Source organism: Ceratotherium simum, chromosome 17, assembly GCF_057802395.1.
Source record: "Ceratotherium simum simum isolate JZ-2026a chromosome 17, ASM5780239v1, whole genome shotgun sequence".
Taxonomy (NCBI): domain Eukaryota; kingdom Metazoa; phylum Chordata; class Mammalia; order Perissodactyla; family Rhinocerotidae; genus Ceratotherium; species Ceratotherium simum.
The window spans coordinates 18,971,811-18,999,573 of record NC_141916.1 but is presented as its reverse complement, the minus strand read 5'-3'; the positions used below and the strand labels follow the sequence as shown (position 1 = coordinate 18,999,573).

The 27,763-nt window shown below is 41.2% G+C and overlaps 1 protein-coding gene across 6 annotated transcripts; it reads right to left on the bottom strand.

Annotated features, from left to right (window-relative positions):
* Nucleotides 1-27,742, bottom strand: RACGAP1 (Rac GTPase activating protein 1). 6 transcript variants are annotated; one of them, XM_087442426.1, is made up of 18 exons: nucleotides 27,662-27,723; nucleotides 26,552-26,730; nucleotides 21,040-21,128; nucleotides 14,066-14,268; nucleotides 12,891-13,027; nucleotides 11,862-11,931; nucleotides 9,919-9,972; nucleotides 9,199-9,279; nucleotides 8,475-8,592; nucleotides 7,988-8,118; nucleotides 6,637-6,801; nucleotides 5,369-5,464; nucleotides 5,086-5,284; nucleotides 3,374-3,479; nucleotides 3,066-3,198; nucleotides 2,819-2,954; nucleotides 1,488-1,596; nucleotides 1-1,162 (listed from the first exon to the last, which is right to left on the bottom strand). In XM_087442426.1, exons 3-18 carry the CDS (start codon nucleotides 21,122-21,124, stop codon nucleotides 1,087-1,089), a joined length of 1,899 nt encoding a protein of 632 aa, XP_087298552.1. In that variant the 5' UTR covers nucleotides 21,125-21,128; nucleotides 26,552-26,730; nucleotides 27,662-27,723; the 3' UTR covers nucleotides 1-1,086. The 6 variants fall into 6 exon arrangements, with proteins under 6 accessions (XP_087298552.1, XP_087298555.1, XP_087298553.1 ...); XM_087442429.1 differs by lacking the exon at nucleotides 26,552-26,730 and adding an exon at nucleotides 14,540-14,638 and having other exon boundaries at nucleotides 27,662-27,685; XM_087442427.1 differs by lacking the exon at nucleotides 27,662-27,723 and adding an exon at nucleotides 27,259-27,529 and having other exon boundaries at nucleotides 26,552-26,736.
* Nucleotides 27,743-27,763: the final 21 nt, after the last annotated feature.

Sequence of the window (27,763 nt, the reverse complement as noted above, 5' to 3'; positions counted from 1 at the left end):
TTCATTTTGAAAAAACTATTTACTTTTTTCCAAATATTATTCCAAACGTGTTTTACAGACAAGGGTCACTATGGGTCAGAAACATTCTATAGAAGAAAGCGTTTTTATAGACATTGGAAATAATTTTAATAGAAGAAAAGCTTACATGTATCTAGATGTGGCTACGTTCCACAGGAAGATCTCAGCATCCAAAGTGCAAAGACAAAATGACTGTGGCTTTTCTTGCCACACAAAATATTGACAATCTTCCCGTTTAGCCTACTTTTAATTGTTAGTTGAAATGCCAAATAGACAGCATACTGACTTTAGAAGTGGGACTCTAATGGACAAGGCAGGGGTAGGGGGGTCAAGCATCAGAATGAATTCAACTTAAGAACAAAATGGCTTTGACCCCCAACGAAACCCAAAGTCCACCCAGAGGCCCACTGGAGATAAATACAAGTTGTAGTATCACTTTTACAAGGTTGTGCCACTTCATACTATTAAACCTAATCAATCCAATTTAAAGCTAAGCATACTCCCATCATCAGTTCCATCCTCACTCTATTGCATTTTTATGAAGGCTCCATGTTACAGCTCAGTTCATAATGGGGGAAGGGGAACTTCCAAGTTCTCAGAACGAGCCATCCTAAATCCTCTGTGCAAACCTTTCTTTACCCTCCCCTCCCTCTTCCCACCCCGAGACGTCAGTCTTACCAGAGGTAGGGCTTCTGTCATTGTCTCAGGGAAATTAGTTCTAAATGACACCAGAGAAAGGTCATTCCATGAGCAACATTTGGCTTTAAGCCAAAGGGATGCCCCCCAGCCCCCTAAAGAATCACCATGACTTCCATACCACCCTTCCACCCCTGTACAGATCTCCCAACTAAAAGCTCCAGCAATGACAGCACAGGCGTGGATATTACGTTACTTGAGGAGAAGGAGAGGGAGATATATATAGTTTTAATAAAACCCCCATGCACAATTAAACTTGATTAAAAGCCTGGAGAATGCTAAAAGTAGTAATGAGTACAGGAGGCTGAGGAGAGCACAGGTGCACTCTTCCTTGCAGTCAGTCAACGCTGGAAGGGAACAGCAGATGTGACTTCACTTGAGCATTGGAGAAGCAAAAAAGTTGCCTTGTCGTGCTAGGTTGGTGGCAGACTTGCTTTTGCTCCCAAATCTAAAGAAAAAGAGAATGAACTGGAAAAGCAGTCTATAAAAAATGGTAAATAAGCTATAACACTACTTGATATAATCAACTCACAGTAGGAAACCCTCAACTCCTCTGTAAGCTACTCTTTGTCACCTGAGATGAGAGACGGGAAACAGCAAAGACCTTTAGACCCTTTAAAAAAACGGGATCCTTATGGCTCCAGGTTTCTTTTAAAGTCTAGTTGCTAGCTAAGATCTAATTCAATTTTTCTTTCAATAATTTTCAGTACGATGGGAAAGAAGTCTGAGGAAGCACTCGTTTTTCATTTCCTGAACAGGCCAACTCCACATACCTGGGAGTGTTCTTGGTGAGGGTGGAGCGGACTCGCTGCGACAGGGAGCTGGAGGAAGGAGTCTTGAGGAGCTGATGCTCGGGAGTGGTCACAGGCCCCAGTAAACTCACTGCAATCAAAGTCAAGACACATTTTTAAAGGAGGGGAAAAAAGAAAGCACATGGCCAGTCTTAAGCTGAATACCCTGTGAAGCATTTAAGAGCTACGGTTAGAGACCTAGTAAAACCCCAGAGATTACTTTTGCCATCATTTTGTAACACACCAGCATATCTTTTGAACTATGCAGGCAGCTGCTCAATGAACAGCTGACATTCACGTCCTGATTTAGGTCAGTCTCAAACTCCAAACTTCACAAATCTAACACCTAACCATTTGATTTTTACCTATACTAGAAAAAACAATATGCTCCCTTAAAAAGGAACTTGCAGGGGCCAGCCCGGTGGTGAAGCAGTTGAGTGCATGCACTCTGCTGTGGCGGCCCAGGGTCCGCCGGTTCGGATCCCGGGCGCACACCGACGCACCGCTTGGCAAGCCATGCTATGGCGGCGTCCCATATAAAGTGGAGGAAGATGGGCACGGGTGTTAGCACAGGGCCAGTCTTCCTCAGCACAAAAAAAAAAAAAAGGAGGATTGGTAGATGTTAGCACAGGGCTGATCTTCCTCACAAAAAAGATAAATAAATAAGAAGGAACTTGCAGTAATGAAAGAACAGGTACCCAACGCCAGTGAGGTTGGAATGAAACCAGCCTCATACATTTTTGGTGGCAATACAAACTGGCAAAAGCCTTTAAGAGATCAAGTTGGTAAAACATATCAAGAAACATAGACATGTTCAAGCGCTTTAATTCAGTGATTCCCAATCCTGGGAATTTATCATTAGGAAACAAACAAGGTATATACATACAATGTCGATGGCAGCATTATTTATAATTATGAAAAGTTGAAAAATAACATCAATACCTAATAGAACATTTAAGTAATTATAGTTTACAACCATAAAAATGATAAATAAGATTATATAGTAACAGAAAAGGTTCTCACAATACGCTAAGCGAAATAAGAACAAATTATATCTAATTATTATTATATCTATGTTTTAAAATATCTATATGGGTAAAGAAGAACGTGGAAAAGTGAAAAAAAATTAGAATGGTAGAACCGTACAAATTTTCCTTTAATGTTAGAATTCTCAAAATGAATTTAATTTTTATAGAAGAAGATGAAGTTCAAACAGCTCTAGCAAAGGCTAGAGGGCTCTAGCAAAGGAGAGGGCACAGGACCAAAACCAGAGAGGGAGTCAGGCCCTTCCAGAAGCACCACTTAGGACTCACCTTTAATGTCTGGTGTCTGTGGTGTTGAAAAAGCGTTGGAGTTTTCAATGACATGCATGGGGTCAATGTTTTCTTGTTCCACCATCATGAACTGACTCCAGTACTCCAGCGGCAGTGAAAGCAGGCGCTCTACCACCTAAAAGCCACCAAATATATGAGCAAACTTCCAAAGCTTGGAGCTTACCTCTCATCATTCTCTCATGTTATCATGTTATACAAGTTCACACACACACACACGCCTGCCTACCTTGGGCTGACGCTTGATATCCTGTAACATTATCACTGGATCTGGATTGGGCACAGCATGGGCGACAATTGTAGGGCCAAAGACTTTAGCCAGATTGGCAACATCCATTTTAGTGTTTGGACTCTGAGCCACTCTAAGCAAAAGAGTGTTAAATTAGAAGACTTGCCCCTCTGTTTAAACGCAGACCAAAATATAAGTTCTACAAGAAAACAATTCACTCCTCACATTCCCTCCCTAACACCTAACCCACACTATCTTCCCCTTGGAAAATTCTCTAACTCCCAGAAACAAGTTTCTGCTGGACTCACCTCTGCAAGTGAATCATGAGAAATGCTAATGTGTCTCTGTTGGCCTGGGGCAGTTCACCCACAGCCTGGTACATGGCAGCTATGCTGTTGTCCTCATCTGCGATCTCTGTAAATGAAAAGAAAGCAACAAGAGGCCTAGACTTCTTTCCCTTGACAGCAGCCTTCCAAGTTATCGACCACAAAGTCTCATCTATACAGTAAGCTTCTGAAACTTCTGATTAGGTTCATGACTGCATCAGACTCTAGTTTCATTAACAAGCAGGATACTGGCTAACAGCTCAATATTTAGAAATCAGAAACTTTTAAAAAACCGGCTCTTGCAGTTAGGGAAAGCAGCTGGCAACACATGTGGTAGGAAGGCAGACACACAACTGCAGTGACTATAATTATCAAGAAGGTATTCGCTGATAAAACATGTTTAAGACCTACTGTGTGCCAGGTACTGTTCTAAGTGCTCAGGATAAAGCCGAACTAAACAAAGACTTTGCCTCATGGAATGTACATTCTATTGGAGGAGTTAGTCAAAAAGCAAATATCTATCAGGTAGTGATACATGTAATTAAAATAAGGCAGGAAAGGGGCTGGCCCGGTGGCACAAGCGGTTAGGTGCTCGCGCTCCGCTGCGGCGGCCGGGGGTTTGCCAGTTGGGATCCCAGGCACGCACTGACGCACCACTTGTCAAGCCATGCTGTGGCGGTGTCCCATATAAAGTGGAGGAAGATGGGCACGGATGTTAGCCCAGGGCCAGTATTCCTCAGCAAAAAGAGGAGGATTGGCAGATGTTCGCTCAGGGTCGATCTTCCTCACAGAAAAATAAATAAATAAATAAAATAAGGCAGGCAAGAAGCTAGAAAGTAACAGGGGCTGTTATTTTAGACAAGGTAGTGAGGAAAGGTGTTTCTGAGGACAAGATATCCAAAAAAAGAAACCTGAAAGAAGTAAAGGAGCAAATCATGCAAATATCATTCCAGGCTGAGACAACAACAAATGTGATGGCCTCGAGACGGGAGGAAGCTGGGTCACGTTCTAAGAAGTGCAAGAATTCCAGTGTAACTAGAAAGGAAGGAGAGAACGGAAGGGTGTTGAAGGAAATGATGTTACAGACATAACCAGGAGCCAAGTCATGTAGGCTCTTTTGGGCCGTGTTAAGGACCGTGGATTTTATTCTGAGAGTGATGGGAAGCCACTGGTGGACACTGAGGACAGAAGGGACATCACCTAATTTAAATTTAAAAAGGACCACCCACTCTAGCTACTGGATGAGGGTCACACTGTGGAGGGCAAGAGTAGAAACAGGAAAATCAGTAGGTTCTTATACCACTCCAGGGTGAGAGATGGCAAGAGCGGTAGTAGAAGGAATGACAAATTACAAATTTAAGACCTATTTTACACGACCTTTGCTGGCAAGATTTACAAATGGATTAAATGTAGGGTGTGAGGAAAAGAAATCAAAGATAGCTCCAAGCTCAAAAGGACAACCTAAAACTTTACCAAAAAACACCAACAAAAAAACCTGTTAGTACCCTATATAGTTCAGATGGAAGAGGACAGGCATGGGGAACATGGATATAGTTATTCATCCATCAAAGTATTTGAGCATCTACTATGTTTCAGGCACCGTACTAGGCAGGGGATAAAACTGTTCACTACAGAAGAGTCAAAAATTCCTGCCCCTGTGGGACTCACATTCACATATGAAGATCTGCCCTCACCTGCTGCTTCCATAAAGGTCTTGTTGAGCCGGAAAGTTAGAAGGGGTTCTTTGAGGTTTCGAAGGAAGTCTTTCAGGAGGCTACAGATAGCGTGGATGTCGTCCACTTTGCTGAGGAGGGGTACAGTTTTCACTCTGAGGAATTTCTCTTTCAGCTCTTTTACTGTCCGGTCACAGCCTGAGATCCGATACAGGCCTGTCTATTAGCAAGATAACACTTTCAGTTAAGAACCACCTAACTATTAACACAAATAAATTCACCCTCTCTCAGGGGTGACTCTTACCTCGGTCAGCCCTCTCTGCTCAATCTCATTTACGCAGTGGACAACAATGGAGGGGATCATTGGAGAAGTCTGGGACACATAATCTGCCAGCATTCCCTGAAAAGAGAGCTTTAAATGACTATTTATACCACTTAGACCAGCAGATGAAGACCAGCGGGAAGAGCCATCTCCAGACTAATACTCAGGCTGGGACAACATGTCTATTTTTAAATTCCTAGTCCCAAAACATATATTAGAACAGAGACGCTCAATTCCTTTTCCTACCTCTGCACCAGGACTGATTTACGGTCACATGTACCACACTCTTTCGGGAACAAGCAATAAGACCACTGGCTACAACTCCGCCCTGCATCCCTTCCACGCCAGGGTCCCAGAAAGCAAGCAACAAGGAAATTACAGGTGTGGCCTTCAATATCAACGAATTTATTCCTCTAAAAAGAACCCTTTATTACACTTGAATTACCCTTAATAAGAAAAATTATTTAACACAACTCACAGTTGATTTTGACACAAACCTATCTGTAGGGGAGAACTCCAGGGTTCTACATTAGAGCACAGAGAATTTGTAAAAAATTATATGCACAGATAAGAACTCTTAAGATTAAAGAAAAGTAAATGTTTGATTTGCTGGGGGCTGGGTAGCAGCATAGTCATTTTGTTTTGATTCTTGCTAATGTTGCTTGTATAATAAATAATTTTTTAATAGATTGAATCAATGTTTAGAAATAAGCAACCTAATCTTAATAGCCTAGAATGGAATATCTCTAATATAAGAGAAAGAATGTTCACAGATAAAATTATATGATGGCTGTGATTTGCTCCAAAATAATTCACTGGACAGGGCCAGGAGGAGATGGGGGTATTGATAAATCATGACTGGGTGTGAATCAGTGATTGTGGTAGCTGAGTGACAGGAACCAGGGTTAGTTATACTAATCTCTCTATTTTTGTATATGTTTGAAATTTTACAAAATAGGATTGGATGAGGAGGGGAAGGAAGAGAAGAGGAGGAAAGAAAGAGGGGGGAGGGAGTGAGGGGAGGGAAGGGAAAGTGGGGAGGAAAGGGAAGAGGAGTTCATTTGGAAAGGTTACTAAACAGACAAACAAACCCAAACAGGACTCTGCTGCAAGTTAACATTTTATAATTTCCATTCGTTATTCGTGGAAGGAAATATACTTGGCATCATTAATTTTAGAACAAAAACTGACATTAAGCTTTGGAAAAGCTAAAGAAACCATAACACAATGATGGCTCCCCCAGGTCATACCTCTCCAATCTTGACAGGTGTTCCTATCAGGGTAGGAATGCAGGGAAGGGGACAGCGGTCCCGACATTCTGGATGAGAGACCACACGACAGTCTCGACACTTCAGAGACAGCTTGCCAAATTTTATCCGCTTTCCACATGGCACACAAGATTCAGGTTTAATAACCTGAGGATGAAATGGGGCAGAAGGAACAGAGTGGTATGAATTAGAAAATTATCATCATCAACCAACATTTATTAAAGCACTCAGAATGTGCTGAACTTCCTAATCTCTTTACACATATTTACTTGTGTAATTCTCACAATAATCCTACAAAGGAGGTTTTGTTTTGTTTTTTATTTATTTATTTATTTATTTATTTTGCTGAGGAAGATTAGACCTGAGCTAACATCTGTTGCCAATCTTCCTCTTTCTTTGCTTGAGGAAGATTCGCCCTGAGCTAACATCTGTGCCAATCTTCCTCTATTTTGTATGTGGGTTACCGCCATAGCATGGCTGCTGACACATGGTGTAGGCCCACACCCGGGAACTGAACCCAGGCCACCAAAGCAGAGCACGTCAAACTTAACCTCTAGGCCACGGGGCCAGCCCCTGTTTTCTTTATTTTAAGATAAGGAAATAGGGGCCGGCCTGGTGGCGCTGGTTCAGATCCTGGGTGCCAACCTGCTCACCGCTCATCAAGCCATGCTGAGGCGGCATCCCACATAGAAGAACCAGAAGGACCTACAACTAGCATATACAACTATGTACTGGGGCTTTGGGGAGAAAAAAAAAAAGGAAGATTGGCAACAGATGTTAGCTCAGGGCCAATCTTCCTCAAAAAAAAAAAAAAGATAAGGAAATAGAAGCAAAAACAGACTAAGTAACTTGCATAAGGTCATCCATAACGTTATTTGCATAAGGGAGCAGTGTGCAGTAGTGGAAAGAACTTGTGGACGAGGAGTCAGAAAACCTCCACGTTAACTCTGCCACTCACTGCAGGTGGCTCCAACAAGTCAGTTAACTCCTCTGATCTCAGTCAGTTTGCTTGGGTTTTTATGAGGAAGTCAAATGGGACAACGGTCAAAATGTGCCATATTCAAGCATAGAATGTAAATATGTATCACTAAAAAGCACAAACAACTGCTTCTGAAAAGTTGCTTTCTTTTAGTTTACTTTTACTCACAGGATGGAAAGATACATGCCTTCTGTAACCAGTAGTTACCCCTGGAGAGTGGGATTGGAAGGAGGAAGGACATTCAACATTTAACTTTATAACACTAAAGTACTGAAATTTGTTCCTGGTATACATCACTTTCACAATTAAAAAATTAAATGTGCCCAAAAGAAGGAGGAGCGATGACAGATTTACCGTCTTAGAGACAAAGTCATGCAGGCGCATCCCTCCGTGACCCTGTGGAGTGCTGGAACTGTCTGTCTCGGTTCTTGGCTCCAGCTGCCTGCTGCTCAAGGTGGAGTCACTGTTCCAAGGCTGTAAAGCACCTAGAAAACAAGCAACTTTAAGCTTTGAGTCATAAGTGTTTTGTTCCTTCTGAATTTTAACTCCAATTTTAATATAATTGGTAGATAACCAGTAATCTGTAACCATAATCAGAAGTGAATATAATGGCTATGCAAAAACATTATTTCAAGAATAACAAGTTATGCACCAGTGACACAGGCCAGGCCAGCTATCCAAAGGTAGAGCCTGACACAAGCAGTGCTCTGGTCCCCAATAAGTGCAGTAAGAAACTACCCAGCACATCCAATCCCTGCCTCAGAAATGTTCTGGGAAACCAGAGCTCCCCAAATTCTACCAGTTGTTTTACACAGGCAATTCAGCCACACACCCAGCAGACCTGTTTTCCTTCGGCTTCTCGTCCAATATGGCACAGTCTCAATAGTGGACACGGCTTCAATGGGACCGCCATCATTGGGAACGGTCACTGTAGTTTTTGCAACAATGGATTCATTCCCCTGAAACAAAAGTAATAATGAGGGAAGGATAAACATTTGAATCTAATTTCACCTCCACTATAGGGTGTTTTGGAGTAGTCGAAAAATTCCTGAGTCTTGGTCAGGACTTAAGGCCCCAACCCAAAACACTCTTCCCACCCCGCCCCTTTTTCTCCCCAAAGCCCCGTAGATAGTTTTATGTCATAACTGCACATCCTTCTAGTTTCTGTATGTGGGACGCCGCCTCAGCATGGCTGGACAAGCGGTGCGTCGGTGCATGCCCGGGATCCAAACCTGGGCCGCCAGCAGCTGAGCACACGCACCCAACTGCTAAGCCACGGGGCCGGCCCCCCAAAACACTCTTAAGTTGAAATCTCATACCTTAGAACAGAAATATAGATCACAGGGGTATACATACAGCAACTAAGAATCAAACATAAAGCTGACAGTTGCTTGCTTAGAGTAATTCCATTCATATGGATGATAGGATCTTATTACACAGAAAAACTCTCACCAAGCATTTCTCTCAAAATAACACTGCAATGTTGCCTCAGGATTTTTAATGCTTGGAGACACCAATCTCTGATGTGTCCAAAACCACAATCCTCTTGGCCTGACTATTCTTACCTGGTCTGCTGTGGACTCAATGGAACGAGTTTTCTTTATAGGTCCAGGGGGACCATCAATGAACTGTCTGCTACTAGAGCGCTAGAGAGGGGGCAAAGACCAATAACTTTAGTGCCAAATAGAAGATGTGAAGCACAGAAGATAAAATTATTCCATAAGACAACTTGGATGCAAGTCCTAAGTACCAGGGCTACAGTAAATAACAAACAATGTGCTCTCTCTCATTGCCTATTTCCACATGAAGCTTAAGTTGTACCAACACAAAAATGCCCTAGAAGAAACGAGCAAGCTTTGGAAAAATTTAGATGACAGCACCAGAAAAAGCAGAGCTGTAATCCTATCTAAGGATATGAAGTCTTTGGAAACATATTAAGTACCCTAAACAAGCACACACAAATAGATCTCTGTATATCCCATTATACACAAATTTCATCTGAAGCTTATATCAGAGCACAAAAGTCTTGCATAAAAATTCATATGACAACTCAAACCAAACTTAAGTGTATCCTTTTCCACTGGATGAATGAACAGAGAGCAGCCCAGAACAGTGAAACAGGACAGGGACATCAATAGCACCCCCCAGCAGGGCTTCCTTTGTAATATATGTTTAACAATGGCTAGAGCAACATGTCAGGAATGCAGGATCATGGCAAAATTTCAGGAGAAAACTCTATTATTGTTACCTTGTAAAAAAAAAAACCTAAACAAAATCATACATACCCTCTTTTCTCTCTTCTTCAGTTTGAAAGTCTTTACCAAAGAAGAATCCCAATCCTGTTGACAATTATACCATATTAATTTCTTTCTTTGGTTAGGCCTCCCCTAAACCCTGTGTAAATAAATTTACAGAGAATTTTAAAGGTTTCTTGAGTCAGACTACCCAATTTACAATTCGGGGAGGGGTGAAGGGAGGGTGCCAAGTGTCATAGCTATGGAGCTATAGGAAGCTAACTTGTTTTCTTTCAAAAATTGAAGCTATTATAATAGAATCAGGAATCAATACCACAGAGGCAAGAAAAGGTTAAAGAATCAACTTCTGTCGTGATTATCTCCAGTGCCTGGTCCTTTATTTCTGATTGTTTTTGTAATTAGTTTTAGAACTTACAGAATGTTATCTACTATAGTGATCGTGTTAGATGTGATTCTTGCTCTTAGGGATTGCTATTGTCTAATCAGATGTTCTGTACAAGGTAGCCACTTAAAAAGTTCTACTTTAGGTTTTATGTCTCCTTTTTTTGTGTGTGTGAGGAAGACCGGCCCTGAGCTAACATTTTTCTCCCCAAAGCCCCAGTAGATAGTTGTATGTCATAGTTGCACATCTTTCTAGTTGCTGTATGTGGGACGCTGCCTCAGCATGGTCGGACAAGCAGTGCGTCAGTGCGCGCCCGGGATCCGAACCCGGGCCGCCAGTAGCAGAGTGCACGCACTTAACCACTAAGCCACGGGGCCGGCCCCAGGTTTTATGTCTCTTAATCATCTCTTTTCCTTGGGCCCTAAAAAATACATCACCACTCAAGAATTGTCTTTTACTGTGGTCTACTTTCACTTCACTTATTTTAACCATTTGCATTCATTTTTAGTAGCTATCTGTGACTTCCCTATTCCTTATAATCCCTGAGAACACAAAATCCAGAAACAGTTGAATATGGCAAATAGTAGCTTGGCTAAATAAATTTAACCTCTCCAATTCATGGTTAAGTAATGTTGTTTGATTCAGTTTCCATTACAACAGATATCATTATCATAGGTCTAGCTCCAAAATCAGCTAATAATATATTCTTGTTTTATTATATCTATATCATTCCTTATTTCAAAAAGGTGATACCTAATATTCATATCTATAAAATAGCAATTATTTCCCTAGCCAAACACTAAATTTGGACAGAAAACTCTTAGACCATGTAACAAGTAGTTGTCTCTTGTTTTGTTATCATCAGAAAATCAACCAATAGCCTCCTGATTTATTGTTTTGTTTGCTAGCTTTCAGCCAGTAAAACAGAAAAGATACACAAACCAATAAACTACCAGTCTCCTGAACATCAAAGATGCAAATGTTAGGAGATGACCTTTTAGGCAGAAACACCACCATAAGTTAAGAGAAGAGTGCCGCCCCACAAAAGCAGGGTGAGAAACAGTTTAGACACATTAACCATTGTTGATCAAAGCATTATACGGTGCCTGCAAACTTCTAGCAGTCTTTTGGCTGAAGTTCCAGGGCATTGGTTTCCTTCTAATCGTGAAATATGACTAAGTTTTCCTTAAGAACCAAACTAATTCAGAAACAAGGCACAAGTCTATTTCCCCCCAAGAGGAGCCAATAACCCTGCCTGGATAGAGTCTTGCTAATTTTTTTATTGCTAGCTGGGGCTTTAATAAGTCAAGATATAATCAATTAGTACATGCAGCTTACAGATCCATTAAATAAATTTAACCTCATGCCAAAGCCTGAATACGTATCCTCACTTCCAGAAAATAAATAAATACATAAGCCAGTCTCTTATAGCTTGTGTGGATTTATATTTTAAAATGCTAGCTCAGTATCTATAAAACATCAACTAATAAAGTAGTAATAAAGGAATTCCAGAAGAGAGGGCAGGAGAGATATTCCTGAGGAAGCAGAGGTAAGAGAAACAGATAATTCTCAGAGAGCAAATGTCCATTACCAGGGATTCATCAGTCTTGTCAAAGCTGATATCTGATAAAATGGAACCAGATTCATCAATGGTTGACAGTCTAGAGGAGTGAAATAATACAAGTGTTAGACACAGAAGACTGGGAAAGTAAAATCCACCAACACCCTGAACAACCATACCAGTCAGGTCACATCAGCAATTTCACAGCAACTGCTTCCCTTTGGAGATAACTACAAGCTCAACCCCTAGCTGTGGTGGGCTGCTTTTGATGGCTTTCATGAGGGAGTGTGTGCGTGCGTGCATGCACAACTACACATGCAGCACAGCTGCTTTCCCAGCAAAGGCCTTACTCAGGAAAGTTAGACTCAGGGGTATGGGTGCTATTCCCTGCTGAGTTGGTACTACAGGCTACTAAAATTCACAAGGCAGAAAAGGGAAATTTAATTTGATCTCAACTGTAGTTGCTTTCTACAACACAGAGTATGACCCAGCATTAACTTTTTAAGAAATTAAGCCCGTACATCTTCTTAGTTATAAAGATTCCCCATAAAACAACCAGGCAACAAAATAAATAGCTCTCAGAGTGCTGACCTTTCCCCACACGTTGTATTGAGGGTGTTAAATTCAAGACATGATTGAGACTATTTTAAATAGTGATGCAGTAGAACCAAAATTATTATCTGGTCTTGGCTCACAGAAGGCCTTTCTAAACCAGAAGAGCTACAAGACCTCTCAGGAGAGTAAACAGCGAAAGTATTGCTGAACTGCCACTTTCACTTTTGGGCTCCTTAGCAATGTGCAGGATTAGTTATTGATGTGCAATTTAGCACCAACATAAAAATTTCACCCATGGTGAAACAACATCCTAAGGAAAGATTAAAAAAAGAAAAGAAAAGAAATAGGGAGGCCCCGGTGACAATTTCCCATCTACCCTTCCTCCAGTCTTTTTCTGCCTTATTCAGCACACATTCCAGAAGCAATATATTTAAGAGTTCAGATAAAAGAACTTCTGACAGCTGTGTTGCTTGTGTCAGATGACAACAGATGCAGTTCCCCCACCTTTTGTTCCCAGCATTGCCGCTGAATGGTTGGCCTCTGTTGAGAAAAGCCAGAGCTGATTTTTGCTCCTCGCTTAGTTGAATGCTGCCAGATGTGTCACACATGAGCATCTCTCGAATCAGCTGAATCTGTCTTTCCTACAGACCAAAGCAGAGTAAAACATCCTAACTAAGCAGGGGAGAAAGCTTCACCTCAAATTTATGGGATGGGCAGACCAGAAGACATTAAAATACAGCATTATGCAAATGATCCTTCAGGAAGGCTGCTACACCAATAGCATATTAATTCTCATCAAGCCCAGACTGTGTCTCTGATTTCTGACTGGTAAATGAACTCCATCTAGAATAGCGGGGTTTCTGCTACAAGACTTTTGGATCAAACTGCTAATCCAAGAGGAGAGAGTATTGCAAAATGAGAGTCTCAAAATAGATTTCACATAGCAAAAGCACTTTAGTGTTATTTTATCAGGACAATTATTGGCTTCTTCTGCAGACAAAGTAGCCACCCACCTTTGTAAATGGTGGAGCAAAATGCATTAAAATGGATACAAAGCTGTGATGCACCAGAACCAGACAATTTGAGCTTACTGAGGCATCTAACACTGTACCAAGATGGATTAGTCCCTCTTGGTAAAGGCTTTCTTTCCTTTGCACCATGACGCACCCCCCTGGTACATCAGAATGATAGTGTTCTATGTTACCACATTGCTCAACTGGTTTAATACATCTAGCCCTTTACCCTGAACTAGGAGCAGTGATGAAGGAAAGACTTAGAGTTGTCTTGCTTGTATCAGTGACACAGTAGCTATTGATATAAGGATGAAGATATTCTGGGTAGCATGAGAGATGGCCAATTATCTTGTGACAGGTCAAGTATGCTAGGAATTCCCTGCCTTTTCCTCTAATTTTAATTCTTTAAATTCTCATTTGAAATCTGTCTATTAAGTTATAGTTTCAAGTCTAAAGGAGGAAAAAATTTAAATTCCAACCTATGAAGAACAGGATTCCTAGACTGCAGTTTCAGCTCCAATCACGGATAAGTTGTCAATGGACAGATTGCTTTTAGTTCTTTAACGTGGAGGAAGAAACTGGGTATATCTGGCAACTAGAAACATGATCCGATGATGTTTCCCCCTCCCCCGCCGTCCCGCTTCTAGCACAGAAAACAATACACACCAGCTTTTCACAGTCAGCCTCCGCTCGCTGTCTCCGTTTGATCTCTACATCCACCTGATTGCGTGCATGCTTCAGCTTAACATCCAGAGCGCTACGCTCAGTCTCTGCTTTCATCAAAAGATCCTTGTATTTCCCCAGCTCATGGTCTGTTCTCTGCCACTTTTTACGGAAATCCTCAAAGTCCTTTGCCAACTGGATGAATTCTAAGGAAAGGGGAAAATTTTAATAATTCAAGCATCAAACAGAGTTATAAATGCTCTAATAAATGAGTCCTCTGGTTAGTTTTACTGCAAATACATAATTAAGAGACCAGCTAAACTATGGCCAAATCCAGCTGAAAATACCGAGGAGCAGGTCCTGGATACATGTTCAAACTCTGGATGAGAGACTGGTGGGAAGCAATTCCTTTTCACTAGGCCACTTACTTGGCTTAGCCAGTGGCATCTGCTATAGAATAAGTAACTCATTAGTCACCTGGCTCCAGATGTAACACCAACACTGAAAGCTCCTGAACAGAAGGCAATCAAAGGAGGATACCTTTGGGGCAGCTGTCACGCACCAGGACAGTTATGGCTATAAAACAAAAACAGACTCCTTTAGAGTCACGCGTTGCTGTGCCAGAGAGACGTTAAAAGGCAAATTCAAATGTAACTGCTGTAATATGCTCCGGTAGACGTAGACTAATATTATAGATGTCTAGGCCTGCAATTCCATTCAGCTATATAATTATACCAATATTGATTTGAAAGTAAAGAGCCAATTTGCTTTTGCTGTTTAACACTGCCCTGAAGGGTATGTAAACATTCCAGTGGGAAAGACACAGGAAGAAAAGATCCTATGAGCTTTGGGTGAGTCACTGATAGTGGAATGTGGACTCTTTTCAAACATCTGCAAAGAGAGTGTCACTTCCAAGGCAGCACCTCAAAGAACGATAACCCTGGTGGCATTCACTCTTATCACCCGCCATTGGCAAAGACTGTCCTTCTACGATGCCTTACTATTTTCTCGTTAACCTCAATCTATCTCTAAGCATCACTCTCTGCCAGTCCTGGAGGAAGTTTCTAAGGTGTACAGCTACTCCTGGTCAAACTAACCCAGTTTAGAGCTGAAAATAGGCCAAATTCACACGAAGCCAGCAGCTTCTTAGGTAGTAAGGGTACTTTTCCTATTTGAATTTAACCTAAGAGCATAGGAACAATCTAGTGCTCTTTTTATAATTTTATTTATTTATTTATTTTTTCCCCCAAAGCCCCAGTAGATAGCTGTGTGTCATAGTTGCACATCCTTCTAGTTGCTGTATGTGGGACGCGGCCTCAGCATGGCCAGAGAAGCGGTGTGTTGGTGCGCGCCCAGGATCCAAACCCCGGCCGCCAGCAGCAGAGCACGCGCACTTAACCACTAAACCACGGGGCCAGCCCCCTCTAGTGCTCTTTTTAAGCAATTTTAATAATTTGACTAAATTTCAAACTTTCAAATTAGGATACCAATTCAATCTAGAGAAACTCAGTCTTATACATAAGGAACCTTCAGTTTTTATCAAACAATAGATTTTAGCAAAACAGGATATTATGAGCTAGTTATCTGAGACAATGCAAATATCAAGGATCCAAAAAACATACATATATTATTACAATTCAAATAGTTTTAAATCATATGGTGGTTTAGTTAGCAGTTTGAAACACATTACTAAGTTTTTTTCTCCTTAATTTAAAGAAAAAGAAAACAAACAGTATATCCTTTTGCAAATTTAACTCTTTCATCATTATAGATTCACAAGGAAAAAATTAAAAATCTGGTTCATAGCCATGTTCACTTCAGCAATTCATCAAGCAGTGTACTTATAATCTGTGTACTCTTCTGATGTATGTAATATTTCAATATCAAAAAATAAAGAACAAGAAACACACTTTTCAACAATACAGTCTAAAAACTATCTAGCTCCACACTGTGGTCAATTAAATGTTTCTAAATGTAGTGCTGCATACACATTCAACATTTACTGAATTGAAAAACAATTTTGAGAATGAAAAGATTTCCATTTGACCTCATTTTGCTGGTTTCTTTGTTCTTTAGTATCCTCCTCCTTTTTTTTTTTATTTAATTTTTTTTTTAATTTAATTAATTTATTTATTTATTTATTTTCCCCCAAAGCCCCAGTAGACAGTTGTATGTCATAGCTGCACATCCTTCTAGTTGCTGTATGTGGGACGCGGCCTCAGCATGGCCGGAGAAGCGGTGCATTGGTGCGGACCCGGGATCCGAACCCGGGCCGCCAGCAGCGGAAAGCGCGCACCCAACCGCCAAGCCACGGGGCCAGCCAGTATCCTCCTTCTTGATAAGTCTTATTAAACTTGGATTTTAATTTCTATTCATTGTTATTTGCATACATTACAGGGTTAACTGAATTGGACAATGGAACTCAAACCAAATAAAGTTGGACGATGGAACTCAAACCAAATAAAGTATCAGTTCATTTCAAGGAAGGAACTCCTATTTTAATAGTACACATGATTAAATTACTAGTTCTGCTTAGTTCATGTTAGACCAAAACTGGAACATTTGCATACATGACTAAGATATTACTTTTTTTTTTTTTTTTTTTTAAGATTTTATTTATTTATTTTCTTTCCCCCCAAAGCCCCAGTAGATAGTTGTATGTCATAGCTGCACATCCTTCTAGTTGCTGTATGTGGGACGCAGCCTCAGCATGGCTGGAGAAGCGGTGCGTCAGTGCGCCCCGGGATCCGAACCCGGGCCGCCAGCAGCAGAGCGCACGCACTTAACCGCTAAGCCATGGGGCCGGCCCAGATATTACTTTTTATGTACAATTCTGTTATGAACTAAGTTTGCTAGGATGGGTCAACAAGGCACTCAACAAGGCACAGACCAGGAAAAATTTTGATGTTGGAAATCAACAAACATGGCATTTTTTGGATCAGTTTGTAAATCACAATTTGACTTGGTACTAGCCCCTGTCACGAAGTACACAGTCAAGAGATTTATTAAATTCAAATTATCTCCTTAAAAAAGTCATGTAAATATTAAATTATGAAATTCATCTATCAAAAAGGAAAAAAGAAAAGGGAAATTTCCTTAAAACAAATTGAGGATAATCTTTGATTCATTAAAAAAAAAAATCAGGGCCGGCCCAGTGGCATAGCGGTTAAGTGCGCGAGCTCTGCTCCAGCGGCCTGAGGGTTCACAGGTTCGGATCCCCCGCGTGCACGGATGCACCGCTTGTCAAGCCATGCTATGGCAGCATCCGATATAAAGTAGAGGAAGATAGGCACAGATGTTAGCCCAGGGCCAATCTTCCTCAGCAAAAAGAGGAAGATTGGCATCAGATGTTACCTCAAGGCTGATCTTCCTCCCAAAAAAAAAAAAAATCAGAATTTGGTTGATAGTTCACAAAAAGACTAAAGCACTTCCAGAAATCTTGTTTTCTCAGCTCACTCTTTCTGGGGCCTTTGCACAGGCTCTTCCTTTTGTCTCCCCCACTCCGGTCTAAGTTTCTTATGGGCAAGGACCTCGTGTCTCTTTTGCTCTTTTCTCCCCAGTGCCTTACACTCTGCCTAGCACATAGTAGGCACGGAAATATTCATTGAACAAATGAATGAAGAATTGCTGTTCAGATCAAATTTAAAATTCAGGTATCCAAGCCTACCTAACCAGTCTAATCATAGACTTACCTCCCACCACTACACAATACCTTCTTTCTAGTCAAGCTAGTTTGTCCCTACCCCTAGAATAGAGCCAGCTCATTTCTGCCTTCTCACTGTGATCACGCTATGCACTCCAAACGAGATGTTCTACCTACTCGTCTTTGTGGACCCATTTTTCTAGTCCCATCTGCTCTATGAATACTTTCTTAATCTGTTTGCTCCACGTTAAATTTTTCTATACTTCCCAAAAGCATATATTTTGATACTTATATTATCTTCTGTTTCATGAGAAAGAATCCTGTCTCTGAAACTTAAATACCATAATCTTCTTGAAGACAGGCACCCTGTCATGTACACTTTAGTACTGCCTACTGTACACAGTATAGCACAGACCTAGTACAGTGTTGACACACAATAGGCACCTGATAACATATTTATTCCTAGTTTACACACCAACAACATCAAAATAGTTCAGGCAGCTCATGATAAAAACAGAAGATAAAAACCACATAGACTGGGGAAAACAAAGATAACAAAATACCTAGGCTATTAAAGTCATTTTATTTGAATATTAACTTTCACTCTGATCTTTTAGTAACCTTGGACTTAGCTCTAAAAAAAAAACTATATGGGCCGGCCCCGTGGCATAGCGGTTAAGTGCCCACGCTCCACTGCTGGCGGCCCGGGTTCAGATCCCGGGCGCACACCAACACACCGCTTCTCCGGCCATGCTGAGGCTACGTCCCACATACAGCAACTAGAAGGATGTGCGGCTATGACATACAACTATCTACTGGGGCTTTGGGGGAAAAATAAATAAATAAAATTATTAAAAAAAAAAACTATACAAAAAGGAGAAAGAAGAATGAAGTTATTACGATGAAAGACACAAGTAAGTAGTTGGGATACTTATTAGGCATGGAGGAATTCCTATGATCAAAGAAGATGACAGAGACTGGGGTGGTTGCAGAAAGGAGATTCTAGAGTCTAGAAAATACTGAGCCACTTTAGTTCCTCAAAAGCCAATGTTCCAAGTCAGGGATTTGGAGAGGGAGGCAAAATGTACCTCGATTTTATAACAGAAATCAATGGGAAGATAGAAATTTGCTTATAAAATAAGAGTATCTGTAAAAATAAATATCTTGGGGGGTTTTTCGGCATAATTACTTCCAAAATATTTTCACAACTAGTATCTCATTTTATCCCCAAATCTTCACAGCACTCTCACAAAGAAGATAAAGACATGTAAACTCCTATTTTACAGATGGAGAAACAGATACAGAAATAACAGTTAAAAGACAGCACTAGTTACTGAGACTCCAAACTTCAGAGTCCCCCCTTGTCCCCACATCCCATCAGCTGCCTCGTCCAAGAGATCTTACTATCACCACCTCTTCCACCCATTTCCCCTCGTTTCCATCGTCACAACCACCACTCCAGTCAGGGCTCCTATCGACTCTTTCCCAAGCCACAGCAACCATGTCCTAATTAGCCTCCTAGCCTCCACCTCTGCCAGGGTAATCTTCCAGAAGCACAGCTCTCATCGTGTCACTCTCCCTTACTCCTACTCCCCTCAGACCCCACATCCTCTTGCCTGCACTCAGGCTATTCTCTTGACCCTAAACGCCTCTTTTATCTCTGCCTGTTGGGATCCTACCCTACATCTAAGGCTCAACTCAAACTCTACTTTTCTCCATGAAGCCATTTAGTCATCCCTTTCCCTCGACTCAACATGTGCTAGAAGCTGTGAGAGGTACTCACTAAATATCTGTTGAATGAACCTGAATTTTAAGATCTCTGATTCAATACTCTTTCCCAGTAGACTCCAAAGTAATCCATCTTCTGAGATGATGTGACCTCAAAGAGAAGCCTAATTAGTATGCCATCATGGTGACTGAGCTGGTACCAGATGATAGGGTCATGCAACAGCTATTAGAGAAAATAGAATATTGTTTTGAAAGGTCTGTAAGTGGATAAGAGCTATTAAAGACATTAATCATATTAAAGAAAATATTGAATGGCCTAAGTAAGACACTACACTAAGTATTGTGGAGATTTAATAAAAGGTTTAACGGGGCGTAGCGGGTAAGTGCGCATGCTCCACTGCTAGTGGCCCAGGTTCGGATCCCGGGCGCACACAGATGCACCGCTTGTCAGGCCACGCTGTGGTGGCGTTCCATATAAAGTGGAGGAAGATAGGCACAGATGTTAGCACAGGGCCAGTTTTCCTCAGCAAAAAAAAAAAAAAAAAGGAGGAGGATTGGCATGGATGTTAGCTCGGGGCTGATCTTCCTCAGCAAAAAAAAAAAAAAAAAATTTAAGACATAGTTCTTGCATTACCTTTATACCAATGAGGCTGACTTAAGAGCAATACTTACTAAATTAGGTACCAATGAAAATCTGAAACAGGATTTGAATGGCAACCCATAGAAAAGCTGATAAAGAATAATTTCCTTAGCTCACTTAAATCAGTGCCATCAGCCCACCTTCCTTTCTCACTAATCTTCTCCCCAGGCGACTGTTCTCTCTCTCACCACCTCCTTTTTCTCCCCAGATCTCCACCCAATCTCCACCTTTTAATACTAAGTATCAAATAAATAAAGTAGGTAAAAGCAGATGAATAGTCCCTTCTTCAAAAAGAAATTACGACATTTTTCTCCTCTTCAATTGGAAATGTTTTATAGACACAAAGAAAGCCCAGGATAAAGACTGTAGAAAACTACAGTACTACTCTAAACAAAAAAGCAACACCCATGGAAACTCAGGAGATTTTGCCCAGTTCATGGTATGAAAATGAAACTAGTAACTAAGGCCAACTATTGAGTGGAAAGAGAACCTTGATAATGAAAACAATCTGGGTAATGCATTTAAGAACAACCATAGATGGGGCTGGCCCGGTGGCATAGTGGTTAAGTGTGCTCGCTCCACTGCAGCGGCCCAGGTTCGGATCCTAGGTGCGCACCGACGTACCGCTTGTCAAGCCATGCTGTGGCGGTGTCCCATATAAAGTGGAGGAAGATGGGCACAGATATTAGCCCAGGGCCAGTCTTCCTCAGCAAAAAAAGAGGAGGATTGGCAGATGTTAGCTCAGGGCTGATGTTCCTCACAAAAAAAAAAAGAACCATAGAAAAAAAGGGTCCATTTAGAAAGAGTGTCCATTAAGCTTTGACCATGGATAAGTGACCATCACTTTCTTTTCAGGTAACCCAAAAGAAAAACAATTTTAAGATTTGAACACACTTCAGCTTTGTAGAAAATCCAAATCTGAAATCTGTTTTTTCTCTTCTTACAGGCCAGCTCAGAATGACTTACGGAGTTCATTTCCTTCACTGAGAATCTCCACCCGGCGGACAAGCTGCTCAAACAGATTCCGCAAATTCAGCATTGTGGTATCCATCTCTCTGCCAAGAAATCAAATATACATTAGGGGTCCTGCCTCCTCCCCCAGACAAAAGATTCAGCAGCAATCCAGTAGAGCCATCAGGGACTAACATCTGGACTCTTCCATTTGTAGCAACCATCATAAGAATCTCAAGCCAACAATTGATCTTTTGTGTAATTCTTATCATAAAAACAAAGTTGAAACGTTAACACTCATTCGAAAATTAGAAAAGCATTTCAGACCTCTGAAGATAACACCCCTTCCTGCCCACCTCTCCTCCTCCACTCTGCGCTCACTCTGGAGCCTGGAGGAAAGCAATTAGGGACAAGCACGTCAGTTGATTACCAGGTGACCAATTACAAAATGTGGTTTTTGGTCAAGCCTACTGATTAACAGAACACTTTTGCCACTTTAACCCTTCTGGACTTTGAAGACCTTCAATGTAACTTAAGGGGTTTATTTTTAATTTCATTTTTAGCTAGTACCCCTGTTGCAACTGCCTTTTAAAACTCAGGACATGGTCAGCACATTTCTTACCAACGGCACAGGTGACGTCACACGAGTGATTAAGTGGGGAAATCGCCAGCTCAGCAGCACAAGAATTATTTCTGTAATGCAGGGCTCTCTGCTGAACTGCATGCAGGGACTATGTCTAATAAATTTATACTAAGTATAGGCAAAGGACTATGTCGTACCACACTCTGGCACCAAGGAGACAATACACCACCTTCACAGCTGGAAGGGCAAAGGAAAAATCACGTGCTACTGTGTCCTATATAGTGAATGTCGGGCTTCACATTTCCCCCCAAAGGCCTGCTGATATTACATTAAAAATGGTGTCCTTACAAGCAGTTCTTTTCTGAATAGATTTTAACTGGGAACATTTTGAGGAAATAAGATCTTCATTTAACAGTCAAGAAAGAAAGACATGGACTGGACGTTATGAAAATTATCAAGGAAATGAAATAAAAAATCAAATTTCATTTGAAAATTGAATGTCCTCAGAAATACCATTAAAGGATTCTTCTTATGTTTCTCCTAACCACCCCTTCAACATTCTACTCCAGGTCCTTGTTTCATGCATCTAAATAAAATTTTAAGAACTCTTTTATGAAGATTTAGTGATTTTACAATATTTATAAGATCATACCATAAGCCTATGTGGGCAAGAAAGAAAAAAAAAATAACCACAAAGCACAAAGGAATATATAAACATAAAGATATCTCCTATTAAATGCCGCAGAATTATTCATTTGTACTTGTATGATGATTGCTCTAATAGCAAAAAAACCTTTCAATTCAATCCAATCCAAGCTTGGATGCAATATACGTACACCTGAATCAGGGCCGGAAACAAACATTTTCAAATGGCAACGTATCTGTTCCAAGCTACATAAACACAGCAAGCTGCTAAGCAACCAGCCCAACAAATTTATTACAAAGATCTTTCTCTAAACTAAGAACAAGACTAAAAGAATAGCATTAAAACTGGCAGGAAGAGATCTGGAAGTCATGGAGATGCCCATGAATTTAACAATATGACAAAACAGGCAAAAATACCTGCGCTACAGGACAGAAGCAGGAACAGGGCAGTCAGTAGCCTATTCAAATGATTTTCTTTGGCTCCCAGTAAAAATGGAAGGCACTGATCAGTTTTAACACGGGGTATTGATTTCTATCATCTCGGCTCTCATCTGTAGATTCTGAGACTATAAGACAGTGAGCTCAGCACACAGGAAAACTTCGATCTGTCCAAGAACGCAGATAAGGAAAATTTCACAGTGCGACTAGAGTATTAAAAACTAGTTGTTTAAAAAAAAAAAATTCAGATCTTTATGCCTTAAATGACAATACAACAACCGGATCCTTTCTCCCGTTTAAAAGAAATCCTCACATTTTCTCAAGTTCCTCTAGTCCACTGTTGTTCTCTCCTATGTTCTTTGTGCACACCACTCCCTAGAGTTAGGGTTGGGGGAGGTACTCTCTTGAAAACACAACCATCACGATTCCTGAAAAGACTAAAGACACAGAGAACCTACCTGGGGACATCGCCTCACCATGGTAACTGTTATCTCATACAACTACCTGGATCCACATTGTTCTCCTAACATGATACCTCAGATCGAGGAGAGAGCAGTTTAACTGAACTCCTAGTACTCTATCACTAAGCAACAAAGAGGTAAGTAACCCTTAACTCGGTCAGCTCGTCACAGTCTCCAGATTTAGAGTTTTACAAATAGTTTGATTATGGATATTCCTCTAATCTTCCCTCTCAACACAAGACATTCCCTAAAGATCCAACCTCTCGAAGAACATATCAAACTATCTCACTGTAGTTATTACGTCTCTACAGACAACTCACCCTTTCTCCCTCCAGCTCTAGCCTCTCTCCCATCTCCAATCCTGTGGCTCTCAGTTTGCTTGGGATGCCCTAGACATTCAGCTTGATTCTGAGACATTGTTCTGTCCTTCCCCCTCACATAGGTCATCAACTTCCCTACCCACTGACATACCTACCCCCTACCCTACTGACTCCCAATTTTAATTTCCTTACTTTTATCATTCTCTCAATCACTCAGTCCAAATCTCAGCATAATCTTAAGGTAGTCCCTTTTCTATAAGTGCAATCACCAAACCTTATGGACTTCTCTCATGTGCATTAACCCATCCCCTCACCACTTGTAGGGCATCATCACTCGCTTCAACTGACCTTCCCCGCACTGCTTTGCTCAGCTGGCACTCAAACACATACACCCTGCATTCTAATTTAACTTTACCATGTCTCTACCCTATGTCCCAGGTAGACTGTAAATTTTAGAGAAGAAATCTTACATTTGGCACTACTGTATTACACACACACTCAGTATTCAAAAATAAATATTTGATAAAAGGAAGTCAGAGAACAAACACACATACATACAGACAGACACCCATGATTCTATTGTCAAAAGAATCTCCATTCTACCTGAATATCAATATGTAATACAGATGAAAAGAAAATAGTATAACCTTGGGTAAGTCACTTAAATTCTGAGACTCATCTATAAATAGAAACAATACTTGTCATATTTACCTCAGAGAATATTATCAATTAATGCAGGTAAAAGTTTTATAATGTATAAATTGAACCTTACCATAAAAATACAAACTATTATTAGAGCGGGTATGAAATTTTTGTTTTTGTTTTGGTCTGATAGCTGTTATTTACATCCTAGAACAGCGATTACCAAATCATAGCTGGAACCCAGACCAAGAAGAATGGAGGAGACAGCAAAATTTGACCAGGTCTAGGCCCTTAAACAAGCTGTTCTACATGAGGCTTGCAGCATCTGAGAAGAGTTAGTTTTTCCTCTTACATAGGTTTACTTAGGGTAATCCAAAAACAGCACTAGCAAAATATAATCCTCTTCTCTTTATATGCTGGGGACCATGCATTTTTATTAACGTTCTATAGAAGTGACTCTCAGGAATTATTTATAGATGACAAAAATATCTTTCTGCATCAGTACTAACTCTGATATCTCAGCCAAACTGTAACTCAAAAAGCTAAAATTTACTCATCCTATTCAATGTCAATTGAAAATGGTCTTAATTTTCCTGTTGGGTCACATTTTCGCTCTCATGAATACTTCTTTATTTCTCCCCCCTTTATTATTTGGCTCGATAGCTGGGAGATATACTAATGTGAATGGAAATGAAAACAAAGTCATATTGTCGTACATTGCTTTGAAGCTGTAAAACAGCTGTCACTTTTCACTACAGAGGCGGCTGCCTTTCGGGAAAGCTGAAATGATCCCTATGTGTAGCAAAGAAATCAGTTTGTGGAGCACTTTAAACAAAAAGGTGCTAGAGAATCTCAGCTGTTATTGATGAGAAGCCCCAGAGGTGGAGAAGTTACCATGTTACAGATTCCCCATCTGTTGAGTATCCCTAAGGGAGCAATTTTGCATCACCAGGAAAGAGTCGCAGCTTGATGTGATTGCTTTGAGTCCCCAATTTAATTTCAATCACGCAGCCAAGAGACAGACATCGTCCTTCAGAATAACAGACTATTACAGATCTTAACTGCAGAGTATCCTGGGAAAAGTCTCTATCCTCTTCTTCCTCCCCCTACAAACAACATTATTACAAGACCTATAGATCAGGTTTTTTAGATGCATCAAGGGTGTTACACATTTCAAGACAAAGCAATGGAAGGTTGCCTGAGTTTTTCAGGAAAGAGGTTTAATGAAAAACATTCTCACGAACATTACTAAATCTGGAGATTCCCAAGAAATCAACAATATAGTTTCTCTGTTGCTAAGGAAAACCATTCCCTAAGACAGTCTTAATCCTACAAGATTCTTGCATATGAAAGCATTTCAGAAAGATTCTTTTCCCAAATGTCCAGCTTCTGCTTCGCCATATCGAAAGCCTCTATACAACTGGCAGGCAGAAGGAATATCTTGAAACCAAATGTTCTTATCAGCAAATCAATTGCAGAAAGAGTAAACAGAACGTCCTCAGTCCAACATGAATGAAGACTAAAACAGGGAAGGGAGGAGTTGAATTATTATTTTTCAGAAAATTATTACCAGCTCGGCATACTAAGTTCTCCTTTTTTTCTTCTGTGAATTCTTCCCACTCTGAAGCATCCATTCTTCAAGGTCTAATATAAGTCTTACCAATTCACTCAAGCATTCACTAACCATTTCAGTCCAAAATAATGTCTTCTTTATTATCTAAAACACTCATTTGGCAAATATAATTAACACTGCCTCATACTGTGAATTTTCCATGTTCAAAAAAAATTGTTTTCGGGGCCGGCCTGGTGGCGCAAGCAGTTAAACGCGCGCGCTCCGCTGCGGTGGCCCGGGGTTCGCAGGTTTGGATCCGGGGCGCGCACCGACCACCGCTTGTCAGGCCATGCTGTGGCGGCGTCCCATATAAAGTGGAGGAAGATGGGCATGGATGTTAGCCCAGGGCCAGTCTTCCTCAGCAAAAAGAGGAGGATTGGCAGATGTTAGCTCAGGGCCAATTTTCCTCAAAAAAAAACTGTTTTCTTAATAGTGAAACTAAAACCTACCACCCTAAACTATATATACCTTCTCATCTAATCTTTGCCCATTATGCATATTTCATAGAATTGCAATCACAGATTATATATAATTTTGTTTTGCTTTTTTCTATCATGTTTCCATTAAGTTCCAAAAAGTTGATGAATAACTATTTGTTCAACCATTCTCCTCTTCAGACATTTAGGTAATTTCCAGTTTTTCAGTTACATCTGCCTGGAATCTTTGGCACAGTCACTCCCTCCCCTCCTTCAGGGATTTATGTCATTTTCTCAGTGAGGTCTTTCCTAACCACCCTATTTTAAATTGCATCCTTTCCCCCAACACATCTGTTTTATTTTGCTCCAAAGCACTTATCTCCATCTAACATACTCATATATTAACTTACTTGTTTATTGTCTGTCTCTCCAACAGTAAGCTGCAAGAAGGCTGAGATTTTTCTCTGTTTTGTTCATTGCTGAGGCCCTGTGCCCAGAACAGTGCCTGACACTTGGCAAATGATTAATAGACATTCACCGAATGAATGAATTGAACATCACTGTGGACGGTGTTTTTCTTCAGGTGGCCCTGTTCCTTAGAAGAGATTTCCAAGGCTGGGGTTACTATATCAGAGGGTAAAAACCTCTTATGGCTCTTGATATTGCCAAAATATTTTCTAAAAGGGCTGTACTAATGTACAGTACTCTCAACAGTGTAAAGGCCTACTAGATTCACCATCATCATTTATCTTTTTAAGTTTATCACACCAAATAAACTGCAAGCTCTTTTAAGGCCAAATAGGATTGGCTTGTACTTCTATTTTGCACTTCATAAATACCTGTTGAATGATTAAGCTATAGGAAAGGCGCCTTCTCTAAACACTTTCAACAACTCGAAAAGCTCATCCCACACATTAAAAAGAATGATAATGACACTTCTTTAAGAAAGAAAAAAAGCTTATCTTCCCACCCGCCGCACGTTCCTACACACACTCCGCCTATGAATGAAATCCTGGGAAGAGAAATGTACATGAAAGTGTAAAAGTAAGGCCTCGTTCTTACTAAGGCTAAGAAGTAGGTTGGGAAGGGCAACATGTCATTGCCTGGGCCAGCCTACCTAGACACACGCAGCTCCCAGGGAGAGGGGCTCCACCTCAAGCCGCCCCGGCCTCTCCAACACCAGGGCTGTCTCCTTCGAAAAAGCCCAGTTCCTCTGAAAAGGATGGGGCTGTTGCCCCAACAACTCCCAAACTCTGTATTTAACTGAGAGCCACTTCTTTGGGGTGGCTCCTGTCCTGTTCAAGCCACCACCTCAAAAGACGCCCCCGGCTTTCCAGAAAACAGGGCGCCAAGAAAGAAGCCCCCCGCTCCCTAGCCACCGCCCATTCAGGCCGCTCCCGGCACTGGGAGAGCCCCAGCGGAGGGAGCCGGAGGTGCCGCCTTCCCCCCAACCCCGCGATCGCCACGGCTCACCGCCTCAGACGCCCTCCCTCCTACCGCAAACCCGGCGCCAGACGCACCTCTTCTCGCAGCCCCAGCGCCCACCTGGCCGGGTCCGCCGGGCCCCACCCGGACCGCCTTCCACTTCCCTCCGCGCCTCACCCAACGGCAGAGCAGCACCG

Bases quoted from the DNA above. Each gene is read 5' to 3' on its own strand.
- RACGAP1 (XM_087442425.1), bottom strand. From the start codon at position 21,124: ATGGATACCACAATGCTGAATTTGCGGAATCTGTTTGAGCAGCTTGTC. The intron at 9,280-9,918 runs GTATGTATGATT...CCCCCTCTCTAG, and splicing joins TGAAGAAGAGAGAAAAGAGG to CGCTCTAGTAGCAGACAGTT. The intron at 2,955-3,065 runs GTAGGCAGGCGT...GGTGGCTTTTAG, and splicing joins ATATCAAGCGTCAGCCCAAG to GTGGTAGAGCGCCTGCTTTC.